The sequence below is a fragment of the Octopus bimaculoides genome, chromosome 5 (genome assembly GCF_046866305.1).
Source record: "Octopus bimaculoides isolate indiv1 chromosome 5, ASM4686630v1, whole genome shotgun sequence".
Lineage (NCBI taxonomy): Eukaryota > Metazoa > Mollusca > Cephalopoda > Octopoda > Octopodidae > Octopus > Octopus bimaculoides.
Genome location: NC_142932.1, coordinates 101,282,071 through 101,306,409, shown reverse-complemented (window position 1 = coordinate 101,306,409; position 24,339 = coordinate 101,282,071). Strand labels below are relative to the sequence as shown.

General features: G+C 34.0%; 1 protein-coding gene across 12 annotated transcripts in view; it reads left to right on the top strand.

Moving 5' to 3' along the window:
* Nucleotides 1-24,339, top strand: part of LOC106868349 (cell adhesion molecule Dscam1) — a 298,293-nt gene that overhangs the window by 171,127 nt on the left and 102,827 nt on the right. For 10 of the 12 annotated variants that reach the window (XM_089352796.1, XM_089352795.1, XM_089352791.1 and 7 more), the window contains exons 5-10: nt 261-407; nt 3,421-3,708; nt 6,591-6,860; nt 9,606-9,902; nt 11,302-11,412; nt 24,056-24,088. In XM_089352796.1, the coding sequence (XP_089208922.1) occupies nt 261-407; nt 3,421-3,708; nt 6,591-6,860; nt 9,606-9,902; nt 11,302-11,412; nt 24,056-24,088 (1,146 nt within the window). The remainder of the gene's footprint in view (nt 1-260; nt 408-3,420; nt 3,709-6,590; nt 6,861-9,605; nt 9,903-11,301; nt 11,413-24,055; nt 24,089-24,339) is intronic. The other 2 variants (XM_089352798.1, XM_089352792.1) reach the window with 1 other exon arrangement.

Here is a 24,339-nt window from a genome sequence, read left to right as displayed (position 1 = left end):
TATATATATATATGTGTGTGTATGTATCTATATATATATATATGCATGTGTGTGTGTATATGTATATATATATATATGTGTGTGTGCGTATGTATGTATGTATATATGTGTGTGTGTGTGTATGTATGTGTAGATATACATACATATGTGTGTGTGTGTGTGTGTGTGTGTATGTGTGTATGTATACATATATATCTTGTGTACGTAGATACGCAGTATGTGAATCTTTGCATATAATTCGACAACGTAAATTATTGCAGACGACCGAGTTTCTGCAATGAACAATGGAGAGCTACATGTCCGCAACGTGCAGGATTCGGATACTTCTTTGGTATATCGTTGCGTGACACGAAATATACTGACACAAGATAGTAAGACAAGTCCTCCTGCTTCTATACACGTCCATGGTAAGTCAAAAGTAATCAATTCTATGTACCTGTGTCTGTGTATGTTCAGTCGTGAACATGTGTGTTTCTGCCCTCGGCATATATATATATTTTTTTGCTAGGGTATGCACATCAATGTGCATGCAATGGTGTAGAAATGTATGCATTAGTTTATGTTCGTGAGCATGCATGCAGTTGAAAGTGTATAACTATATGTGCTCTGGCTTTGATGATGTTTATGTATTTATATCCAAACTTTACTTGCATGGCTTAGCACACGTATACGCATGGGTCTGTATGTATAGGATTTTGTAGCGGTGTACATTGTTATTTCAGTGTATTTGTTTGTAGTTTATACAGGTATGTGTGAATTTCTTTTTATGCACAAAAGAGCAAAAGAGCGTGCATAGTTTCCTATGTATATATATATATATAGAAATGTGTGTATATATATATGTATATAGAAATGTATGTATATATATGTATATATATGTATGTATATAGAAATGTATCTATGTATATATTTTTTGTATGTATATATATATCTATGTATATATATATCTATATATATATATATATATATATATATAAATGTATATATATATATATATATATATATATATATATATATATATATATATATATATATATATATATATATATAAATGTATTTATGTATATATATATGAATATATATAGAAACGTATGTATATATATATATATATATATATATATATATATGTGTGTGTATATATATATAGAAATGAATGTGTGTGTGTGTGTGTGTGTGTGTGTGTGTGTGTGTGCGTGCACGTGTTAATGTAACAAGAACAATAGGGAAAAAGAAAAGCCAGTTTGAGTGAATACTTATATTTATTCGTGTGTGAAATATATCAGCGTTTTTATAATGAGTGAAGTTGAAATGATACTCTCTCTCTCTCTCTCTCTCTCTCTCTCTCTCTCTCTCTCTCTCAATATCACTCAGTTAAAAATAATGATATCACAGACTGGCATAATGCCACAAATTGTGAAAAAGTAGAGCGTGTGGTTTATTTTTCAACTGTTTGCAGTCACTGGACTGTAGCAATTCTCGGGCACCACTGTCTATAGTGTAGTCGATTACACTGACTTTAGTGCTTATTTAATCGAGTTGTGTTTGTTTTATCCACCGTGAAAATATAACTGGCGGAGTGAACCTGGGCGGGATTTGAATTCAGAGTATAATAAGGCACAACCATATATAATGGAACATTTTATTCAACCAGTTCTGCCATTCATTCGAAATTCTGGTTAATTGATATAACACACAAGGAATAAAGTAGATGTCAGAAATTCTATCAGGAAAATAATTTGAAAGAAATATAATTTACTCTTTTACTTGTTTCAGTCTTTTGAACGTGGCCATGCTGGAGCACCGCCTTTAGTCGAGCAAATCGACCCTAGGACTTATTTTTTGTAAGCCAAGTACTTATTCTATCGGTCGCTTTTGCCGAACCGCTAAGTTACGGGGACTTAAACACACCAGCATCGGTTGTCAAGCGATGTTGGGGGGACAAACACAGACACAAACACACACATACATACACACACACACACACACACACATATATATATATATATATACATATATACGACGGGCTTCTTTCAGTTTCCGTCTACCAAATCCACTCACAAGGCTTTGGTCGGCCCGAGGCTACAGTAGAAGACACTTGCCCAAAGTGCCACGCAGTGGGACTGAACCCGGTACCATGTGGTTCGTAAGCAAGCTACTTACCATACAGCCACTCACTCCTACGCCTATTTACAATTGTTTTTTTTTTTCTATAAGAATATATAAGTGAACAGAAACATCATAAATATTTGTAGTATATTTTTAATTATTTTTAAAGTTAAAATTTGTCGACCACTTGCGAATTAATTAATAAGGAGAAATTCTTAAAAAAAAAAGAAGTTTGGATGATCCGGAATGATGTCTTATATTGATATGAGATCACAAGTTAATGAAATGAAAGTGGCTTGTAATTTTATATTCGATTGATTTGATCTCAATACATGTTACGAATAGAAACGTGAAAAATCTACAGGGTGAATATGAAGTGAATATTGGTTTCAAATTTTGGCACAGGGCCAGGAATTTCGGGGGAGGGGACAAGTCGATTACATCAACCTCAGTGTTCAGCTGGTACTTATTTTATCAATCCCGAAAGGATGAAAGGCAAGGTCAACCTCGGCGAAATTTGAACTCAGAATATGAAGACGGACGAAATGCTGTTAAGCATTTTGTCCGGCGTGGTAACGATTCTACCAGCTCGCCACCTTATATGAAGTGAATATTAGAAATTATCTTAAGGAAATTTGTGTATTTGTGTCCTAGCGGAGAGTTAATACAAGGGAGATAATCATTTCTTCATAATATTTGACAGAATTAAATGTTTCTTTTTGAAATTAAGTAAGAAAGAAAAAGAGGCATAGTAAACATGTATTAATTTTTTTTTTATCTTTTTGCTTACTTATAATAACGTTTTTAAAATTTCTAGTCGGGGGTAATCATGCAAAACACTATTTTAGTCATTTTAGAAACCTTCAGCATGACAAAACGTGAAGAATGAAGAATTTTATGAAACGATGATGTTTTTATATTTTTTAATTATATTAAGGCTATTTTTGCATTAATGAAAAAAAGAATAAAGGCATGTAAATAATTAGAATGTTATATTTTATTAATGTGAACAAGACTTAAATATTTTGAATTTTCATTAATAACTTTTGCATGTCAAAATCTCACGAGATAAATTACTACGTGTAACGATTCTGTAGAAGTGTTTAAGGCTCTCAGCTTTCAGCAAATCCTAATAGCTTATTGAGAAAAGAATAGATTGTCATCATATTCCATTTATAATTATTTCTAAAAGTAAAGAGACGTAACACTACATGGCATTTTGTCTTGCGATTTCAAGTTTATTTCCATTCCATAGCTCTTCATACTAATAACAATTGCATTACAATTCTTTGTATTTTCTTCTTTAATTTTCAGATCCTCCAGTTATTTTCAACACACCAAATATTGAAACTGCTGATACAGGTTTGATAATCCAGGTTGGAAAGACAGCGGAACTACCATGTGTAGCCACAGGCAATCCTCTACCAAACTACAAATGGGCAAAAGGCAGCAAAACTATTGTCAGTGATAAAAAGAAATTTGAGCAAAAGGGTGGAAACCTTGCGATACACAATTTAACTGTCACAGACAGCGGAGACTATAAATGTAGGGCTTTTAATAAGAAAGGTTCAACTACAGTGTCAATACAGTTAACGGTTACATGTAAGTTTATTACTTTGCTTTGTTCTTAAGTAATTTGGAAGGAATTTCATTGTATAAACGCATACGCACACACACACGCACAAATCAATATATGATAAATCATAACACTATGACTAGGCTTCGTAATAGGCTTGAAACCACTTATGAGAGTGCATTAATATGTGTGTATCAACTTTTGATATAGTCTGCGTCAATATGTATGCGCGTGCACCCGTGAGTGTGAACGTGTGTATGTGTGTGCTCACGTGTTGTTTTGCTTTTCTACTGGTTTCAGACATCGGACAAAATCTTGCTGAGACACTACCTTCAGTGTATCGATTATTTTACTTATTTCGAATGGCCAAATAGTCGTTGCCGTAATACGACACATACAACTATCTAAATAACAAAGGTAATTTTTTTTGGAAACAGCTTTATCATATATATATATATACATATATATATATATATATATATATATATATAAATACCAAATGAGTTACAAATGTCTAAATATTAAAGTGGAAGAATTATCAAAAAAGTCATTACTATTCATACTTTCAAACATATGTATGTGTTAACTGAACTGAATTCAATATGTGGTTGCACGAATAGAAAAGTATTACCGTTTTATACAGAGAGATGAACGCTCTTAACCTGAGCTTGTACTACTTGTGCTCAATGTGTAAGACACTTTACATCTCAATATTCTCTACCGATTCCTCCGAGGTCGATTTTGCCTTTCATCCTTTCGGGGTCGATAAATTAAGTACCAGTTGCGTACTGGGGTCAATCTAGTCGACTGGCCTCCTCCCCTAAAATTTCGGGCCTTGTGCCTAGAGTAGAAAAGAATATTCCCTACCGATTCTGTTAGTTACCACATTCTTTTGATGTTTCCTAGCACAGACACAAAGCCAAATATCTAAGTGCGTGCTAATATACTTAACAAAGTACGTGAAACTTTAAATGGTCTTTATTCAGAAGGCAACCCGAGAAAATTTCTCGTTATTATTTTTTAGAGTGCCTAAGTTTTACATAACAAGTGTGTGCTCATTTTTGCTTTGTAGTTGCGTGTAAGACTACATTTCAATGAGGTGATCTAATAACTTCGAAGCATACTTGAAATTGCCACGGTAGCATCCACAGATCCCATTAAATATTGCTTCATATACATCTCCAATCAATTTTTAATCAACATTAATTCCAAAGTTACTCCTCTTGACAACATTCATCAAAAATGCTAATATATTTCTTCTCACTAAGTGTATAATTTAAATTTTTTACACATTCTTTAGGGGGCATTGTAGAAAACACTCACCCACGGTTATCTTCGGTGGTATCGAACTTACAGTAGTGTGTTTACTTAGAAAATTACCTAACCATGCAGTAATGCCTATACTCATGTATATATTTCTAAGAAATAGGATTCAGCTATAAGCAACGTCTAATCGAATCAATTGCTTATCTTTTTTCCCCAAAACCAATCTTAGAATATTCTATCCACCTCATTTTATCTTCCATTTAGCCAGCTATCAGTTTTTTCATCGATTTATCAATATTTTTTTTTATTATTTCATCCATTCTTTGTTACATTATTTATTTCAATAGGTTTCTTTAACTTTTTATTTATTTATTTTTTTGCTTACGCATTTCATTTTCCTATCTTCTACCTGTCTATATTAATTGTTCCATTCTTCAGTACTGCTTGTGATTGTTTTATCTTGCAACAATTGCAATATTCGAAGAAGGACGATGTGCTGGCCACCCTCCGCCTCTGCAAATGGATTAACAGCTTTAAAGCATTTAGTTTCGTTCTTCTGGTTCTGTGTTTTTTTTTCCTTTTGTTTTGTTTTGTACCTTCTATTCTTGCAATCGAAGGCCTGTAATTAGTTTCTATGGGAAATCCAATCCATTCACACAGCCATACTATCACAACCGCTGTTTCTGAATTAATTCAGAAATAAACGACTAGCAAAGGCAAGTTCGTCAAATATTTGTGTTCGTCGGCTTCACGTAATAACTTGCAGCAATATATTATTGAAAGAACGGTTCGGCTTTAAAAAAATGGCGGCAACAAGCAATATATGATCGGCCATTTTGACATGTAGTTAATCGTAACTGAATCCAAATTATTTTGTTGTCACAACTCCAGGAATAGTTGATGTCAGTATAGGTAACCTACGAGACGGTTCCATTTATTTTTCAATGTAACCTTCAGCCTTTCTAGCTTATGGTAACTATGGAGTGTCAGGTGAATAAGCCACTAAGAAATGCTCGGCCCATAAATAAGTTGAAAAACCTTCAAGTACAACCCGAATGTGTTTTCAAAATTCATTGTAACCTATTCTTAGATACACTATGTCTGAAAAAATAAAGACAGGGTGGTCACAGTAAGAAATTATTTAATTATAGATGTTTTCGATCAAAATTGACCTAGTGATAATAAACAACAGCCAGTTTCCATGAAAGCATTGCCGTTAAATGTTAACAGTCTATACAGTACTGGGGTGAGTGATCTATTATTGGCTGCTTAATAGTTTATCGACTTCTTTATGACCAGCCTTCTTGTAATACTTGTCAGAATAACCAGTGTCATAATGAGTCAATGAGAAGAGATGTGTACGCAGTTGATCAACTTGCTAGAAATAGCTGTCTCATTGTACTTTGCCATTAAAAAAAAGTAAGTCAAATTGAACATGATGTAGTCCTAGATAAACTGTTTTTGAATAGAAGACGAGACAGCTGTAGCTAGAATGCCTTTGACAGTAGAACTATCTATTCAACGAGGGCTAAATTGGGACAAAGTACAAATAGTAATAAACAACAATAGAATCGACAACAGCAACATCAATAACGACCAATATAATAATAATGAAAAAAAATTAATTTCTATTTTATTTCAGCACCGCTCAGCGCTACTCTATATCCAGCCGACCAGATTGTTGATGCAGGTCGCGTGGCTACCTTCAACTGTTCAGTGCAGGGTTCCCCAATAAACGAAATTACGTGGTACCACAATGGAGAGCCCCTCACCAACAGCAGTAGAAAACACATCATTGTTGATAACTGGCTGCAACTACCGGCTGTGAATAGAAATGACCAAGGCATGTACCAATGTATAGTAGGAAATGATGTAGATATGTCGCAGGCAACTGGAGAACTACGCCTTGGAGGTATCATTCTATTTGTTTACATACTACTCTATTCTTAGTTTCTGACATGATAACTGTTTGAAATGTATACTTTAAATGATTATTTTTTATGTTCTGAAGTGCTATATATATATATATATATATATATATATATATATAAATATTTATGTATAGGGTTCGCTTAGTTAAATTCAGGTATTGTTTTTGAAATCTAAGAAAGCATCAACGATGCTACAAACTGGTCACTTTGTTGCTAAAATGCCTGACAGAAGGCCTCTGTCGATCAGGGCTGACTGTGTATCTGCAAAACTGCATCTGTATACGCAGGTCTGGTCCGTAAGATCCAGGGGATTGAACACTAGATGTTGCCAATGCATACAAATTTCTTTCCATACCATCGATATTGTGCAAAGGAAAGAGTCGTCGCTTTAAGAACAACACAGATTCGTAAAAGTGTCATCATAACAGTTGGTGTCAGAATGCAAAAGATAGAGACAGATACTGCAAGGTTCCTCAGGCGACGCCCTAGCAAATGCATTAATTCCTTGCTCTTGATTAATTACATTTTATCGACCTCAAACATACATACATACATACATACATACATACATACATATATACATGTACATATCCATAACAGATATATTTGCCAAAATTATACAAAAATATCTTGAAATACTAAAGAGTAAATTTATTCAATAAAATCGTCATTGGATTCAACCACGACCTCCAGACGACTTCGGAATCTCCTGCAACTCTTCTGGGTGGTCTCCTTGTTTAAGTTGGTGAATGCTGCCATAATCCTTGCCTTCAGTTCATCTTTGGCGTTAAAAGGTGTCTGTTGGTCTCTCGCTCAACTGCGCCTCACACATAACAATAAATGAGGTTTCGGTCTAGGGAGATATGGTCGCAGAAATTGTCTGATAGCCATGACAGAGTTATCCTGCTTGTGTGGAACGGTGCAGAGTCCTGTTGCCATACATAGGTTCTTCCAGTAGCCACCCTCTTGACCCAGGGCAGCTCTACTTTCTCCAGGCACTTGACGTAGGCCTCCGTGTTGAGTTTGAGGCCGTGTGGGAAGATGAATGGAGGCATAACGTCGCCATCACTAACGGTCACTCCAAACACCATGGTGTTGAGTAGATGTTTGATTTTTATCACTCTCAAAACATGTCCTCAGATTGCACTGTCCTCGGATTGACATCCAAACACTCTGAAATATTCGTATTGGAGTTTCCGGTGCGAATGCCATGAAGAACAGCATATCGTTTCCAAATTTCTGGCAGAATGAATTTCCTCATGGTGCTGTTTTTCTCACAGATAGTGCCCAACTGACCCTACTATACTGAGTAGTTACAAAATCAGAAACAAACAATGCGCATACGCGAAATTAAAAACATAAAATGGTGACAATTTACGTATCATACCCTGAATACATATATATGTATGTATATATATATATATATATATATATATATATATATATATATATATATATATATATATATATATATATATATATATATATATATATATATATATATATATATATATAAAATAAGCAACACGGATTTCAAAGGTGATTGCAGTACGCACGTTTCATGCTACTCCAATTTATTTAAGTAATGCGAGCATTACATTAAATGCAATATGAAGAGCGATCTTCAGCTGCACGAAACTGCAGAAAATTACTGTAGAAAAGACATATTATAAATGTGGCAACATTTCAAATCCAAGTGGGAGAGAGAATACATAAAAATCCAAATATGAGGAAGAATACATAAGTCCATCTTGACATAGCCGAGTCTATCAGGCTAATAATTGATTCTAGACAAAAGTTTTAACTGTCTCAGATTTTATTGTTTCTTATCTAGTGGTGATAGCATAAGGGATAATTGCTTCTAAAGAGAGGGAAGGTGTAAGCAGTATGCATGGACAAGGCTATAAAATGTATTAGAATCTAAAGGTTTCACTGGTCATAGTAGTATCAGGTCATTTTACTACTATCAAAGTGTTGAGGAATTAATGTTGAGGAATTACAACCCTAGGTATATGGGTCAAATAGGTTTTTTTCTTTTAGTCTAGAATCAATTACTAGCCTGATAGACTCGGCTACGTCAAGATGGACTTATGTATTCTTCCTCACATTTGGATTTTTATGTATTCTCTCTCCCACTTGGATTTGAAATGTTGCCACATTTATAATATGTCTTTTCTACAGTAATTTTCTGCATTTTCGTGCAACTGAAGATTGCTCTTCATATTGCATTTAATGTAATGCTCGCATTACTTAAATAAATTGGAGTAGCATGAAACGTGCGTACTGCAATCACCTTTGAAATCCGTGTTGCTTATTTTTTTATTTTGATCACCTATCCTTTTGGGATACGATATTCGGGTGCCTACGCATAAGTACCATATTCAACCTTGAATCTATATCTAAACCGTCTATATATATATATATATATATATATATATATATATATATATATATATATATATATATATATATATATATGTACATGTATACATATATATATATATGTACATGTATACATATATATATATACATACATATATATATATATATACATATACATGTACATGTATATACACACACATACACACACATATATATATATATATATATATATATATGTACACGCATACACACATACATGTGTATGTATATAAATTTATTTAATTGTCAGTGTGCGTAGGCATACCATTAGATCTATGTATGACGTATTTTATTTCTTCTTTCAGCTGCGCACCCTGCCTTTCTAGAAACGTTTGTCAGTGATATAGTACAACCCGGCTCCAACGTCACCTTTAAATGTGCTGTATCTGGAAACCCACCTCCGACAATCCGCTGGACTTTAGATGATGAATTGATCTATTCCAGTGACATTACAACGATCAAAACATACGCAACAGAGCAAGCAGATGTAGTCAGCACTTTGCATATAACAAATATCCAAGTACAAACGGGTGGAGAATACCGATGTATTGGATCAAATGTTGTAGGGAAAGTCACTCACATGGCTAGAGCTAATGTTTATGGTCAGTATACATCACTTTGCTTTTGGTTATTGCTTTGCTTTCCTTTTCTTGGTGCAGGTTTGATTTAACGCCTGAAAACGAGTAGATATTTTATGGCGTATGCTTGACTGTGATGTTAAGGACACGGTTCCAAAATGAAGTTTCTACTTCGATATCTATTGCGACGCTTTTGTGGAACGCTTTATTGTTATAATCTCAAACCAACCCGGGATTCTTGAACTAAATTTGGCAGAAGGAAACTGTAGAAGGTGCATGGATGAGCAGTACATACTTATGAATATATACTTATTGGACTTTCCAGGTGATTTTTACAATACAGATATCTCTGTCTGTCTGTCTGTCCGTCCGTCTGTCTCTGTCTATCTATCTGACAGACGGACAGACAAACAGACGGACAGACAGACAGACAGAGATATGTGTATTGTAAAAACGAAAGCAAAGATCAATTAACATTTTTTGTAGAGTTTACATGTAATTGTATAGACAGGTTGATGCAATATTGCAACCCTTAAAGTTTCATAGACATTCGGAATACTGCTCGTCCGGATACTTGGTTCTTAATTCAAGACTTTCATAGCTTCTAAATAGGGTTAGCTGTCATTGAGTGACAAGTAAGGCTCATCCTCATTTCCTGGTTCAGATCACTCGGAGTGAACAGTAAGACTGTTGCAGACTAGCAACTGCATTAGTAACTGCCGCGTGGTAGACGATTTTTTTGTGATAAGAGACTTCAGCACTGATTTCCAATAAATATCACAGCAGTATTAGTGGTGACATGAGATATATCTGTAAAACTTTATGGAAGGTGAAACAGTAAATGATTTAGAGTTAATTTCGTAGTAAGCCGAGTGTTCGGCATTCATATAAAAGAAAACTGTGTGTATTGGGATAAGGGATTATATGTGAAGTAAATATTAAGAGATAATAATATTCACAGCTAATTTTGGGAAACTTTCCAGAAAAAAATCCCCACTTACAGAATTTGAATGACAGCTCATTTTTCTTGCTTAGGATTACAACTAGGTTTTGCAAGGTGTGCAGTTTCTTGCTGAGATAAAAGTGATACTTGTGAATCCCAAGTGAAGAGGGAGAAGTTTTGTTGAAAATGCACCAGAGTACAATGGGCAAGACTTTCCCCCCGTTCCTCTGAAGAAGTACATATGTGAATGGATCTCGAATCTAAACTAATCGAACCTACATCAGTGAGGGTATTTGTCTATATATACAGTACAACACCAGTGTGTTGGATTGCCTTTGAACCAATGCCTTTTTGACTATGAATTTGATTCCCTGCCAGGTAATCAAGCGAGATGATACTGAAGTCTACACAGCATTATTGATTTCTTCACTCATTTCTTTTTTTCTTCTTTTCGTTTTTCTCTTATTTCGTTTCCTTAAGGTGTTCCATACGTTCGTGTGTTGCAAAATATCACAGCTACAGCAAAGCAGCCATTAATTATGAAATGTTACGTCTCCGGATATCCAATTGGGTCGATTACCTGGTTCAAAGGTCAGTAAAAATATCTGATAACCTCCATTTACTGTTTAGCTACTGGTGTTTTGAATTTAGTATATTTACAGGATATTTAGAAAGTATCTCTGCGTTGTTTTTTTGTTTTTTGTTTTTTGGGGGTTTTTTTGTTCAAAAAGTCATAAAATTCTGTTTTGAAAGTTAATATCACAATTTGTTTATATATTAATTTCTAACGTAGACACACCTTATGTTTTGGAAGAAGGTATAGTTGATTATTTAGAAACCATAACTTGATAGGAACATGTCTTATCAACTTCGGAAGAGTAACAGGCAAAATTTGCTTTCATACATGTATTAATACTAAAACCATCAAGGTTTCTTTTATACACCCCATCACAGCTAAGATGTTCTGCTCCAGTAGTCATATCATATCTCATTGGTCAAGCCTCTTTCTTAAAAGCTTTGTGAGTCAAATTTGACAGCTATAGACTGTGAGGTTACATGTTTTATACATACATACATAAATATATACAAACATATATACATATGTGTAATATGCGCGTGTGCATAAATGTATGTATGTATGTATAAAAAGTTAATAAAATAAAATGATGAAAAATATAAAAGATGCTTGATACATATATATGTGTGTATATATATATATATATATATGTGCATATATGTATATGTGTATATATATATGTATATATATATGTATATATATGTGTATATATATATGTATATATATATGTGTGTATATATATATGTGTATATATATGTATATATGTGCATATATGTATATATGTGTATATATATATATATACACATGTATATATATATGCGTATGTATATATGCATATACATGTATGTATATTTGTGTGTGTATGTATATTTGTGTGTGTATGTATATACATATATGTATAAACATATGTATGTGTGTATGTGTGTATGTATGTGAGTATGTGTGTATGTATGTGTGTATGTATGTATGTATGTGTGTATGTATGTATGTATGTGCATGAATTCCACGGCTGTTCTTTTCAACTTTATTTTGTAAGTTTAATTTTTCATATTTCATACGAATTCCTTGCATTTTTATTCATACAGAAAAGTTCTGAATCCATCGTCAATATTTCTAGACTTCTTAGTTTCACTTTCAGGTTACAGTGATGTTGGTGTGTATCTCTATCTCTTTGTAATAGGCAATAACAATGAAATTGGTGTAAACATTACCTCGGAATCTGAATTATGACTTACTATTTATGTCATCAGCTAGCTTGTGTGTGCTGTCTATTTATTTATTGAATTACTTCATCATCAATTGTCTACTTTGTAATTATGTAGAGTACAGATGTGCAGACGATCAATGTTTCCAAATTTAGTTTTGTTTTTTAATATATAATGTAGTGCATTATAGTTACCCCTTGTTGTAAGTATCCGATAAACTAGCGTAGACATATAAATTGCATTATATGAATTAAATATACCCTAATTACAGAATAGATAAACACATGAAAACTTCGTAAAACATAGCGCATAATACAAACCATAAATTAAGAGAAATTATATGTTACAAAAATACTAAAATTAAAAACATTCTGATCACTAAGGAACCACACACGTAAATCCGATGATAAGCTACCAATAACCAATATGATAATAAATTCGATTACAAATATGCAATTTCCTGTGTATATAGGATGGGCATCTTTTAGTGTCAGTCAGTCAAATCTATTCACAAGGTTTTGGTGACCCAGACTCTAGCAGAAAATATTTGTGTGGTGCCATGCAAGGGGACTTCTTATCAAGCGCTGTTTTGTGTGGTAACGTGCAATAATTCCTTGTTGTCTTTTTATGGCTAACCAGCAGGAAAGTGCACATTATGAATATACACATACATACATACATACATACATACATACATACATACATACATACATACATACGTATGAGTGTGTGTGTGGAATGTGACCAAGTGAGGTTCAATTTTCAACATAGTACCCTTGCAGCCTACACACTTTTTCCATTGGGTCCCATTGGTGAAGAAGCTATCATCTTGTTGCTCTAAAAGATCATCAATAGCAAATATGACTTCATTATGCGATACTGGTTCCCACTCAAGAGTTTCTCTTGTTGGAAAACAAATGATAGTCAGATTAACTCAAATCAGGAGAATAGGGAGACTGGTCAACTAGTCCGAAGCCACAGTCACGCATAGCAACCATTGAAAACAAGAACTCGTGTGTGCTGGAGCATTGTCTTTTTGAAACAAGTCCCCTTTCATCAGTTTTCTTGTGCGTTTAGTCTTGTTAGCCTTTTGTAACTGCTTCAGCAATTTGGCGTAGTACTCTCCATGAATAGGGTCATCACCTTCTCTGCTAATGAAACAACTTTGGTCTTCTTTGGAGCAGGTGAAGAAGAGTGTTTCCACTGCATGGATTCTGTCTTTGTCTCTGGCTAAAAGCGATGAGACCAACACTCATCTTGGGTTAGGAAACGCACAAGGAAACCAGCATGATCTGTCTCAAACTATGTCAGATTTTCCTGTGGTGTGATTAGCCCGGTACGCTTTTGATCACGTGTTAGATGACGTGATTTCCTACCGAAGAACTTGCGTCATGCCAAGTTCATTTTGCAAAATATTCTCAACTCTCTCACGGGATATTCTGATAGTATTAGCATGTCCACTAGCATACTGTCATTAATAAGAAGAATTGAGGTTAGAATTAATGCATGCAAGTTTTCACAAATGTAACATTATTCCTTCATAGTCAGCCTATGAATTTTTCACCTCACCCACGTAAACTAGCCACAAACAAAAATAAACATCTACTCTGATATTGAATAAATTCAGAGATCAAAATTCCAGTTTCTGAGGTAACGTCTACAGCAATCACATTAGCTCATTCTATTATGAAAAGCTATGAATCGCTGGTCAACATCATTTCCGTCTGAAGATGAGACTGCGGAGGTATAGAAACGCTGATGAAGACATGTCATGAAAACATTATTGCTGTAAACAGATCGCTAGAATCTAAAAGAAAATATATACAAAAATCCGATAAAACAATGGTGTATTAAGAATACTTTTCTTCGAATATATATATATATATATATATATATATATATATATATATATATATATATATATATATATATACATATATTGTTCTATATTTAAGAGATGAGGAATTATTTACATTATTTACAATTGACAGATATTTGTCCTCATCTTGTTTGTTGTTAACACAATGTTTCGGCTGATATACCCTCCAGCCTTCATTAAGTGTCTTGGGTAAATTTTGAACCTGGGTTCTCATTCCAAAGGTATTTTTCGATGTTGCTGTTGTTGTTGTTGTTGTTGTTGTTATTATTATCATTATTATTATTATTATTATTATTATTATTATTATCATTATTCAGATCACTGCCTGGAATCGAACTCGGAATCTTGGGTTAGTAGCCCGCGCTCTTAGCCACTACACAATATGGCCGTGGGCGTAGTGGTTAAGAGCGCGGGCTACTAACCGCCAAGATTCCGGGTTCGATTCCAGGCAGTGACCTGAATAATAATAATAATAATAATAATAATAATAACATCAAAAAATACCTTAGAAATGAGAGCCCAAGTTCGAAATCCCCCCCCCCCCCAAGACACCTAATGAAGGCTGGAGGGTATATCAGCCGAAAACGTTGTATTAACAAACAAGAGGAAGACAAATATCCGTCAATTGTAAATAATGTAAATAATGTGCGTGTATCGACCTTTACTTTTCTGCTTCATAAGACAGTAACCCAACTCACATGTAAATGTACTGAGGTTCATTTAATAGCCCAAACCCCTTTAAAGTCGTGTCACAGCACGACTTCAACCCAATCAAGAGAACCACCAATAGAATGAAAGAGTGTGTGTTCTAATCGGAATTAATGTTCTTAAAGATACTTGTTCGAACTGGTATGCATGATCAAAAGAAATGCATTCTTTTATAGTTCTGTCTGTGATGGTGACGTACAGGTGTTTCACTTAATTTCTATGCCAGATTACATAGAGTTGTTGTTGTTGTTTAGTTCTAGTTCAGCCATTAGAGAGCTGATTAAAGGCATTCTATCGTCACTATCCTGTCTGTTGTAGGTTTGTCAATGATTTCATTATCTAGTGTATCGTTTCATTATTGAAGGCTGTGCGTTCTTATTATTCGTGGGAAATGTCGTTGCTATTTCTTGCCAGTCGAATATTTTTATTTGCCTGTTTTGATTGTCATTAGTACTTAGGATTATCATCATACTATTTTAATTTTTCTTCTGCTTTGAAAGCAGTTAATTAACGGAAGTAGTAGGATAACAGACAAAATATCTTGTTATATTTAGTCACATCCTCTTACCCTTTAGTTTCTCAATTTGATTTTGCAAACCTTGACGCGCCAATGTTATCAGTCTTCAGAGATAGTCGTTTTCCGGAATCGTTAGAGCGTGATGCATTATTTACTCTTTTACTCTTTTACTCTTTTACTTGTTTCAGTCATTTGACTGCGGCCATGCTGGAGCACCGCCTTTAGTCGAGCAAATCGACCCCAGGACTTATTCTTTGAAAGCCTAGTACATATTCTATCGGTCTCTTTTGCCGAACCGCTAAGTGACGGGGACATAAACACACCAGCATCGTTTGTCAAGCAATGCTAGGGGGACAAACACAGACACACAAACACACACACACACACACACGCACACACACACACACACACACACACACACACACACACACACACACACACACACACACACACATATATATATATATATATATATATATATATATATATATATATATATATATACATATATACGACGGGCTTCTTTCAGTTTCCGTCTACCAAATCCACTCACAAGGCTTTGGTCGGCTCGAGGCTATAGTAGAAGACATTTTCCCAAGATGTCACGGCAGTGGGACTGAACCCGGAACCATGTGGTTGGTAAGCAAGCTACTTACCACACAGTCACTCCTTTAGTTATGTCACTCTAAGTTCTATGTTAAAATCGTTCTGAAATGAAATTGTGCTTATAGGGTCATAATCGTTTACACTCCCAAACACCGAAGACATAATTTTGTGACCATATAATCTATGCAAGAAATCATAATTTTCTATTATGTAAATTTCTCTCAAAAGAAAATAATCAGATTTACGATAGAAACCAAAATCTGTTTACCATGATTTCCTGATTTCTAATAGAAAATTCCTCCCCGGGCTCTTGCAGACATTCACGCATACGCTCATACACACGGACACCCCTCCCCCATACAAGCACAGATAAATATTTGGTTTTTTTCTTACTTTTGTTGCCTCTCTTTTACTTCATTACCATCCCTACTTTAATTTCTCTCCTTCTCATTCTTTTGCTCTGTTTTTCATTTCTCTGTGCTTTATATATACACTTTATATACCTCTCTCTTACTCTCTTCCTTCTCTCTCTCCTCCTTTTCCTTCTCTCTCCTCTTTTTCCTTCCTCTCTCCATCTCTCTTTCCCCTCTCTTTCCCTTTCTCTCTCTCTTTCTCTCTCCCTCTCTTCTTTCTTCCAGTTTATTACTATATTAACAGAAATATGTCACCTGAATTTCTTGCTTACTTTTTGTATGGTTACCGCTGTTCCACCTCTTAGACACATAATTGTTTTTCATACTTTCTTCCACAGTTGCTTTTCTCCTTTTCGTTTCATTCTCCTCTTTATCTCCTTCTCCCTCACGTTCCCTCTCTTTCTCTCTGCTTTCCTTCAAAATTACCTAAACATTAACACAAGACTAAATTTGTAATTAAATGATTCTCGATTTTACCATCACACTAACTCGTGATGAATAATGAATGAGGCCTCGTTTCGATAGCTGTCCTATAAGACATCCAAAACACCCAACCTTACTAGTGTCTCCCACCAACGAACATAGATTTGGTCAACTTTCAAACGAAATTTGATTTGGCTTCTTTTTTAGCTACTCATATTATTAAATATAAATTTTGTTTATGATAGATTCACGTTTTCTAGAAGGAATTACTAATTTTTTGGTAATGACACAAGACTAAAGATGGTATTGCTTTCGTTATCGTTATTGTTATTATTTTGTCCCAGCTAAGCTATGATTGAGCAAACCTTTAAACAGAAGCGTTCAAGTCGTGTCCTCCCTGTCTTTTAAGACATTACTCACTTGCTGGGAAAATAAATGAGTAATGTTTTAAACCATGGAACAAGAAGAACAACAACAATAATAAAACAAGACGAAGAAGAAAAAGAAGAAAATTATGAAATTGATGATGATGGTGTGTGCGTACGTGTGTGCGTGTGTCTGTGTGTGTGTGTGGCCTGAGCGTGTCGTGTACGTGTGTTTGTGTATGCCTTTGACAAAGGTTGTAACACAAAGATCAGATTAAAAAGAGTGAAACCAAATGCGAATCAATAAACATACATTTAAGTGTAACCAGTAAAATATATCAAACAATGACATTTATTTATATCACTTATAATGATTAACCAAAGCTTACTATGAATACACACACGTTATGAGAAATACCTCCTGCTACGAATATTTCAAACTACTTTGCCCCTAGTCATTTATTTCAAATTAATTTCTACAAAGAGGGAATATTTCTGTAACCTCTCAGCTTGCTAAAAATAGCAGTCAAATTTTCCTTCAATTTACTTCCAGAAGAAAGATACGACCAGGGAGGATATTCCAGAATGTCCACATACCACTGCGGAGGATTAGAGTTACTAGTTAGATATAACACGAGTGGTAAAAGGAACCGAGACGAATTTTGGAAAGAAAAAAGGAAGTTCTAGATCAGTGTTTCTCAACCATTTTTGACCTATGGATCCCTTTGATTTCTGTTTTACTCCACTGGACCTCCATAGTCATTCGATGTATGGAAAAAGATCTTATTGTATTTTCATAAATATTATTAGAAATTGTATTAAGAATTTTTTTAATATTTTGTTTATTGTAGGAGTATTAGTAATTTATTTCACGTAAATTTTAGCAGCAAAATCAGATATGAACCCTAAAGGGCCATATGAATCCCGGCTGAGAACCACTGTTCTAGATAAACTAGATCTGAATAGAAGGATTGATTACAGTTGCAATGTTTTTGATCATAAGCTTGCAGGATTAGGGCTTCAACTAGAGAGCTTGTAGATACCTCGAGCAAATTTTCTGGGCACTGCACGCTACAGTCCTTACTACAGACGGTTACATTAAACAATGAAGTATTAGATATACAAGAAAATATATATAAATACGACTGAAAATACCATTGATTAAATGTCAGCTCTATCAGAAACTTGATTTCAGGATAAACAACCACAACAAAACTGCAGCAAATCAAATTCCCTATCTGTGGGTATATGTTTAATTGTTATCAGGAATTCTTTGTGAGAAACAGCATCTTTACAATGAAATTAAATTAATATCCCTGAATCAGATAAAATATTATAGAAGCAAGGAAATGTATAGAAAATAATAGACTGCTTATAACAGAATCCGTCTTTTTTTTAATTAAATTTATTTGGATTGAAAGACATGTCATTATTTTCTGATAACAATGTAAATGAAAACCCTGACAAATAACATTGGAAGAAAGTAATTTAGCATTTGTAGATAAATATATTAGAAGACTAGAAGAGGATTAAACATAATGAAAGTATATGAAGATTATACATTTATATATATATATATATATATATATATATATATATATATATAACATATGTGTATGTGTGTGTTTATGCATGTATTTAGATCTGGTGTGTAATAGCGCGTGCATAATCAAGGTGATAGATCTGGATGTATAGACATAATATACACAATTATCTAAACAAATATAATTCGGATTTGATACATACATACATGCATAGATACGCGTGGTTGTTGTCGTAAGTTCGCTTCGCAACCACATGGTTTCTGGTTCTATCTGCATAGCACCATGGGAAAATTTCTTTTCTTTTATCTCTTCTGAAGTGACGCAGAGTGCTTATCTACCCTACAATTATTATTACGCTCTTTATCATTTACTGTTTAGCCAGTGCATATCATACACTTACATATGTCAAACACTCACAGCAACAACGTTTATGTGTGTGTGAGCGCGTGTGTTTGTGCGCGCGCATGTGTGTGTTAATAGCGACCATTTATTGTTAACGTGTCTACTTGTATTTGTGTGGTATGCGCGTCTGAATAGCCAAACCACATAGACATTACACTAACATACACGTAACTGAAATATTAACGTGTACATTTGTAGCCAATCTACGCAATACTATGCACCTACACATCTTTTGGAAATGAAGAAAAATGATAAAAATAAAATATTTCTGAAACTTTCTCCCTGAAGTTGTTCTCTTTCTTTCTATACATGTAACGCAAAATATCAGTTATAATTATGCATTCATAGATTACTGAGAGGTTTTATTAGGAGAAAAATACATGTAAACTAATCAAATCACAAACTGGCAATTAACTCTGTTACATTAGGTAAATGTAGATTTTATTTTATAGTTTATATTACTATAGTAAGCAATAGTATTGTTGGTTACAGGTTTTCAACCGGTTAATCGTTGATTCAATGCAATCTCCACGGTAACTGTGACAAAGTGAATGCATGTATTGCAGATCGTATTGAGATCCCTTCATAGAGTACGTTATATATATATATATATATATATATATATATATATATATATATATATATGTGTGTGTGTGTGTGTGTGTGTGTGTGTGTGTGTGTGTGTGTGTGTGTGTGTGTGTGTGTGTGTGTGTGTGTGTGTGTGTGTGTGTATGTATGTGTCCTGTCTTGGTTTGTGTTTGCCACCTTGGAATCCTCTGTGTAGTTGGTTGATCCACTACTCAGGAAGAGACTATTCTAGAGTACGTCCTGTCTGGTCTTCGAAACGTCTAGATAGAATAGAGACAGCTGATGAAGGGATATTCCAAGGGGCTTTCCGTTTTCCTATGTGTTCGTTCCGTTGTCTGTAGTTTATTGTTCTAACGTCCTGTACCCTGATATGCATGTATATACACATGTAGATGTAAGTATGTACATATATGTGTGTATACATGTATATATATTCTTTGTATTATTACATTATTGAACACACACGTCCTATTTTACAAGTAAGTCTACTATTATTCTGACGTGACTATCTTTCTATCTATCTATCTATCTATCTGTCTATCTATTTATCTATCTTTCTATCTATTTATCTATCTGTCTTCCTCCATCTTTCTATCTATACCTCTGTCCTGGCCTCTACTTCACTGCTATACCCTTCTGTCCCTTCCTCCTTGTTCCACTTCCTCCCTCCACCATCCTCTCTATCTATTTATCTATCTATCTTCCTCTATCTTCCTATCTACCCTTCTGTCCTGGCCTCTACTTCACTGCTTCTGTCCCTTCCTCCTTGTTCCATTTCCTCCCTCCACCATCCTCTCTGCTCTCGTGTGACCTGTGGTCAGCTTTCTTTTCACTCCAGCCGCTGTGAAGGCAAGACGAACTACTAGCGTTCTACCTCAGATTTGCGTTTGGCCGTACGGCTTTTGAATGTTGTTTTCACTGTCCATTTTTTCCTGTCTTGGTTTGTGTTTGCCACCTTGGAATCCTCTGTGTAGTTGGTTGATCCACTACTCAGGAAGAGACTATTCTAGAGTACGTCCTGTCTGGTCTTCGAAACGTCTAGATAGAATAGAGACAGCTGATGAAGGGATATTCCAAGGGGCTTTCCGTTTTCCTATGTGTTCGTTCTGTTGTCTGTAGTTTATTGTTCTAACGTCCTGTACCCTGATATGCATGTATATACACATGTAGATGTAAGTATGTACATATATGTGTGTATACATGTATATATATTCTTTGTATTATTACATTATTGAACGCACACGTCCTATTTTACAAGTAAGTCTACTATATATATATATATATATATATATATATATATATATATATATATATATATATATATATATATATATATATGTGTGTGTGTGTATGCATGTATAGATAGATAGATAGATAGATAGGATAACACCAGCTTTGAGTCAACAAAATTCTATTCATAAAGTTTTGGTGAACCTAATGCTATTGTAGAAAACATGTCCAAATTTTTACGTCGTGCTATAATTGCATAGAATTGAATTAGGAACTAAGCCACTGTCCACTCCAATAGCTACGCTCTCACAACCCAAAATTCAATTACTCGTAAAGCAGCCGCTGAAAGGACAATATCCTATCGACTTGTAATTTCACACCTAGAAATATTACTGTACCAGATTTATGATTTCAGATCAATTTACCTTTTCAAGTTACGAGATAAAATATGTAAAATCTCTAAATGTGACATCTGTATTAACGAATAAATGTCTATCGAGTCATCAAAAATGTTTACACATGGTCGCTTAAACTGCTAGAAAAACAACCAAATCTTCCTCGGAACACAATTTTTGTCTCAAAAAAAGGAAGGACACATTAGACACAGCTTAGAGAATTCTAGGTGTAAGGTGTCTCAAAAATATACGATATTGTCACGTTTAGAAAGTCTTTGATCATAAATTAGCTTGATCAGAACTAATCTGAACTAATCATAAACAATAACGATATATGTATACTTTTTAAATACATAACAGTACCGATAAAATGCTTTGTCGTATTTCTTTCGGCTCTTTGCATTCTGATTTCAAATCTAACCAAAACCATCTAAATTTTGTTTTCGCTTGTTTTACCATTCTGAGGTTGGTAAAAAAATAAAACTGCCAATCCTTCCCGCTCAAATTTGTGAAAATGTTTCTGTGTAAGAAATCAATACTATTATTCTGAATAGATTAAAAACATAAGGTATTCTCTCACTATTCGTGTAATTTATTAAAACCTCAGTTCATTGTTCATGTAATCTACTAAAACCTCACCCGTTTAAAGTGTCTCTTTTCATTTAAACTGTTTAAACTGTCATCTTTTCATTGTTCTACATTTTTCTTCATTTTTCAGATTTTCAATTTTGTCGTCTTTTTTGTTTTCCCATCGCTAATTGCTAATTTCTCAATTATCACTTCCTTCTACCTGTTCATTTCCCTGTCTTTCATTCCTCCTACCACGTTTACAAGTGCCTTAACTCACACTCATACCCATACTAACTTAGCTTAACTTCTCTTTGCATAGCGTCCCCTGTTTCTATCCGACACATCTCTCACCATCCTATTAACAGCGTTACCCTGTTGTCTTTCTGTAATAGATTAAAAACAGTTTGATGATGGTGTTATTATTTAGCTTCATGTCGGAATGATTGAGTAGATATAGGACTACTGTAACCGCGATTACTGTGTTATTCGTTTACACTTAGTTAATCTAGTACTGCATTATCTATTGTGTTCAGTCTTTAAATATATAGTATGGGGTAATTTGAAGGATATTTGGCTGCTTTTTTAAGCAGGTCAGGTCTAAATATTCCCATATCACTGGCTTCTGACACTCATTCATTAGATACAGATATTTATTCCTTAATTGGCTTCTGATACTCTTTGGTTAACCTCTAAAACACCGTCTTTGTCTCTTTTGTTTGGTTTGTTGCTGGAGAAAATGTTTTGACATAGTCAGTGAACCCAACTGTTAAATCAACGTTCATTTTTGGTCGCTGTAATATAAATTGATGTAGATCACGTTACCCGAAAAGTATTTAGCACGTTAAACATATGGTTACACTTATAAAATTAGGAATGGGCTTGTACGTCAGATTTACTAGAAAATATCCTTCAAACAAAAGAAGTATTGCATAGTTTCTCTCTTGTTTCATTAATTATTACGTGTTTAGCAAAAACAATGCGTTTAAATCCAGAACTATATTTTTGTTAATCTTTATTTTATTTTGCCGTTAAAAAAAAAAGAATAAAACTTGATGTGAATATTCAGTTGGTAGACGTTTTTTTCTCTCTATTACACTGACAAGCGATCGGCGAACTTCGAATTTGGTTTGATTCCATCGCCCACCCATCACTCTCTCTCTCTTATATATATATATATATATGTTAGTTTGTTTCTGTATATATTGTGTTGTTTATCACCACCTGATATCCAATCATAGCGTGCGAGTGTTAGTTGTAAAAAGATTCGCTTGTAAAATCCTACGTTTGTAGTATTAAGTAAAACTGATTGAATTGTAGAAAGCATTGAAGCATTACTGGTTTTTACACTTCGAATCTCTATGATCTATTTTCGGTTATTTTTCAAATACTACGTACGCTAGAGTAGAATAAAACTGTTATTCACTCTTGCACAAGTGATTGAATAACTAGAAGTGTTTCCTTTTAACAGAGAATTCTTTTTTCAAGAAATATTTTTCTTTCATGGTTCTATTTACGTGACCAATTTTGAAAAAGATAATATTGTTTTTTTTTATATATATTTGTTATTTTGGGCCCCCCAATTTAACTTATCTATTCTAGTGCAATCTCTTACATTAGTAAGTGAAGCGTTGGATTTAAGAGGAGAAACTCAAGCCGAGACAAATATGTCTGACACTTGAAATCAATTGTTCGCAATGGTAGATAGCTTTTCATTACTGGTGTGATTTATGATTTCTTTGGCATTGTGTGATGTTTTAGGTCAACTGAATGATTGAAGAGAAAGGTTCAGCATATTTATTTGGTTATTTTTAGGGAAAATAACCCAAAAAGAAGCAATGGCATGGGGTAAGTTTTAGCATTGGTGATGTGGTGTCATGTGACTAAATGGCTATTTATATATGTGTATGTATTTACTATTGATGCATACTTGAAACTAATGCAGAGTTAGTTAACACTGATGTATATGTATTAGATATATATATATATATATATATATATATATATATATATATATATATATATATATAATGAGTATTGTAATTTGGTTGAAGCATTGCTTTGTGTAAAACTGATGAATTGTTTGAAAATGTTTGAAA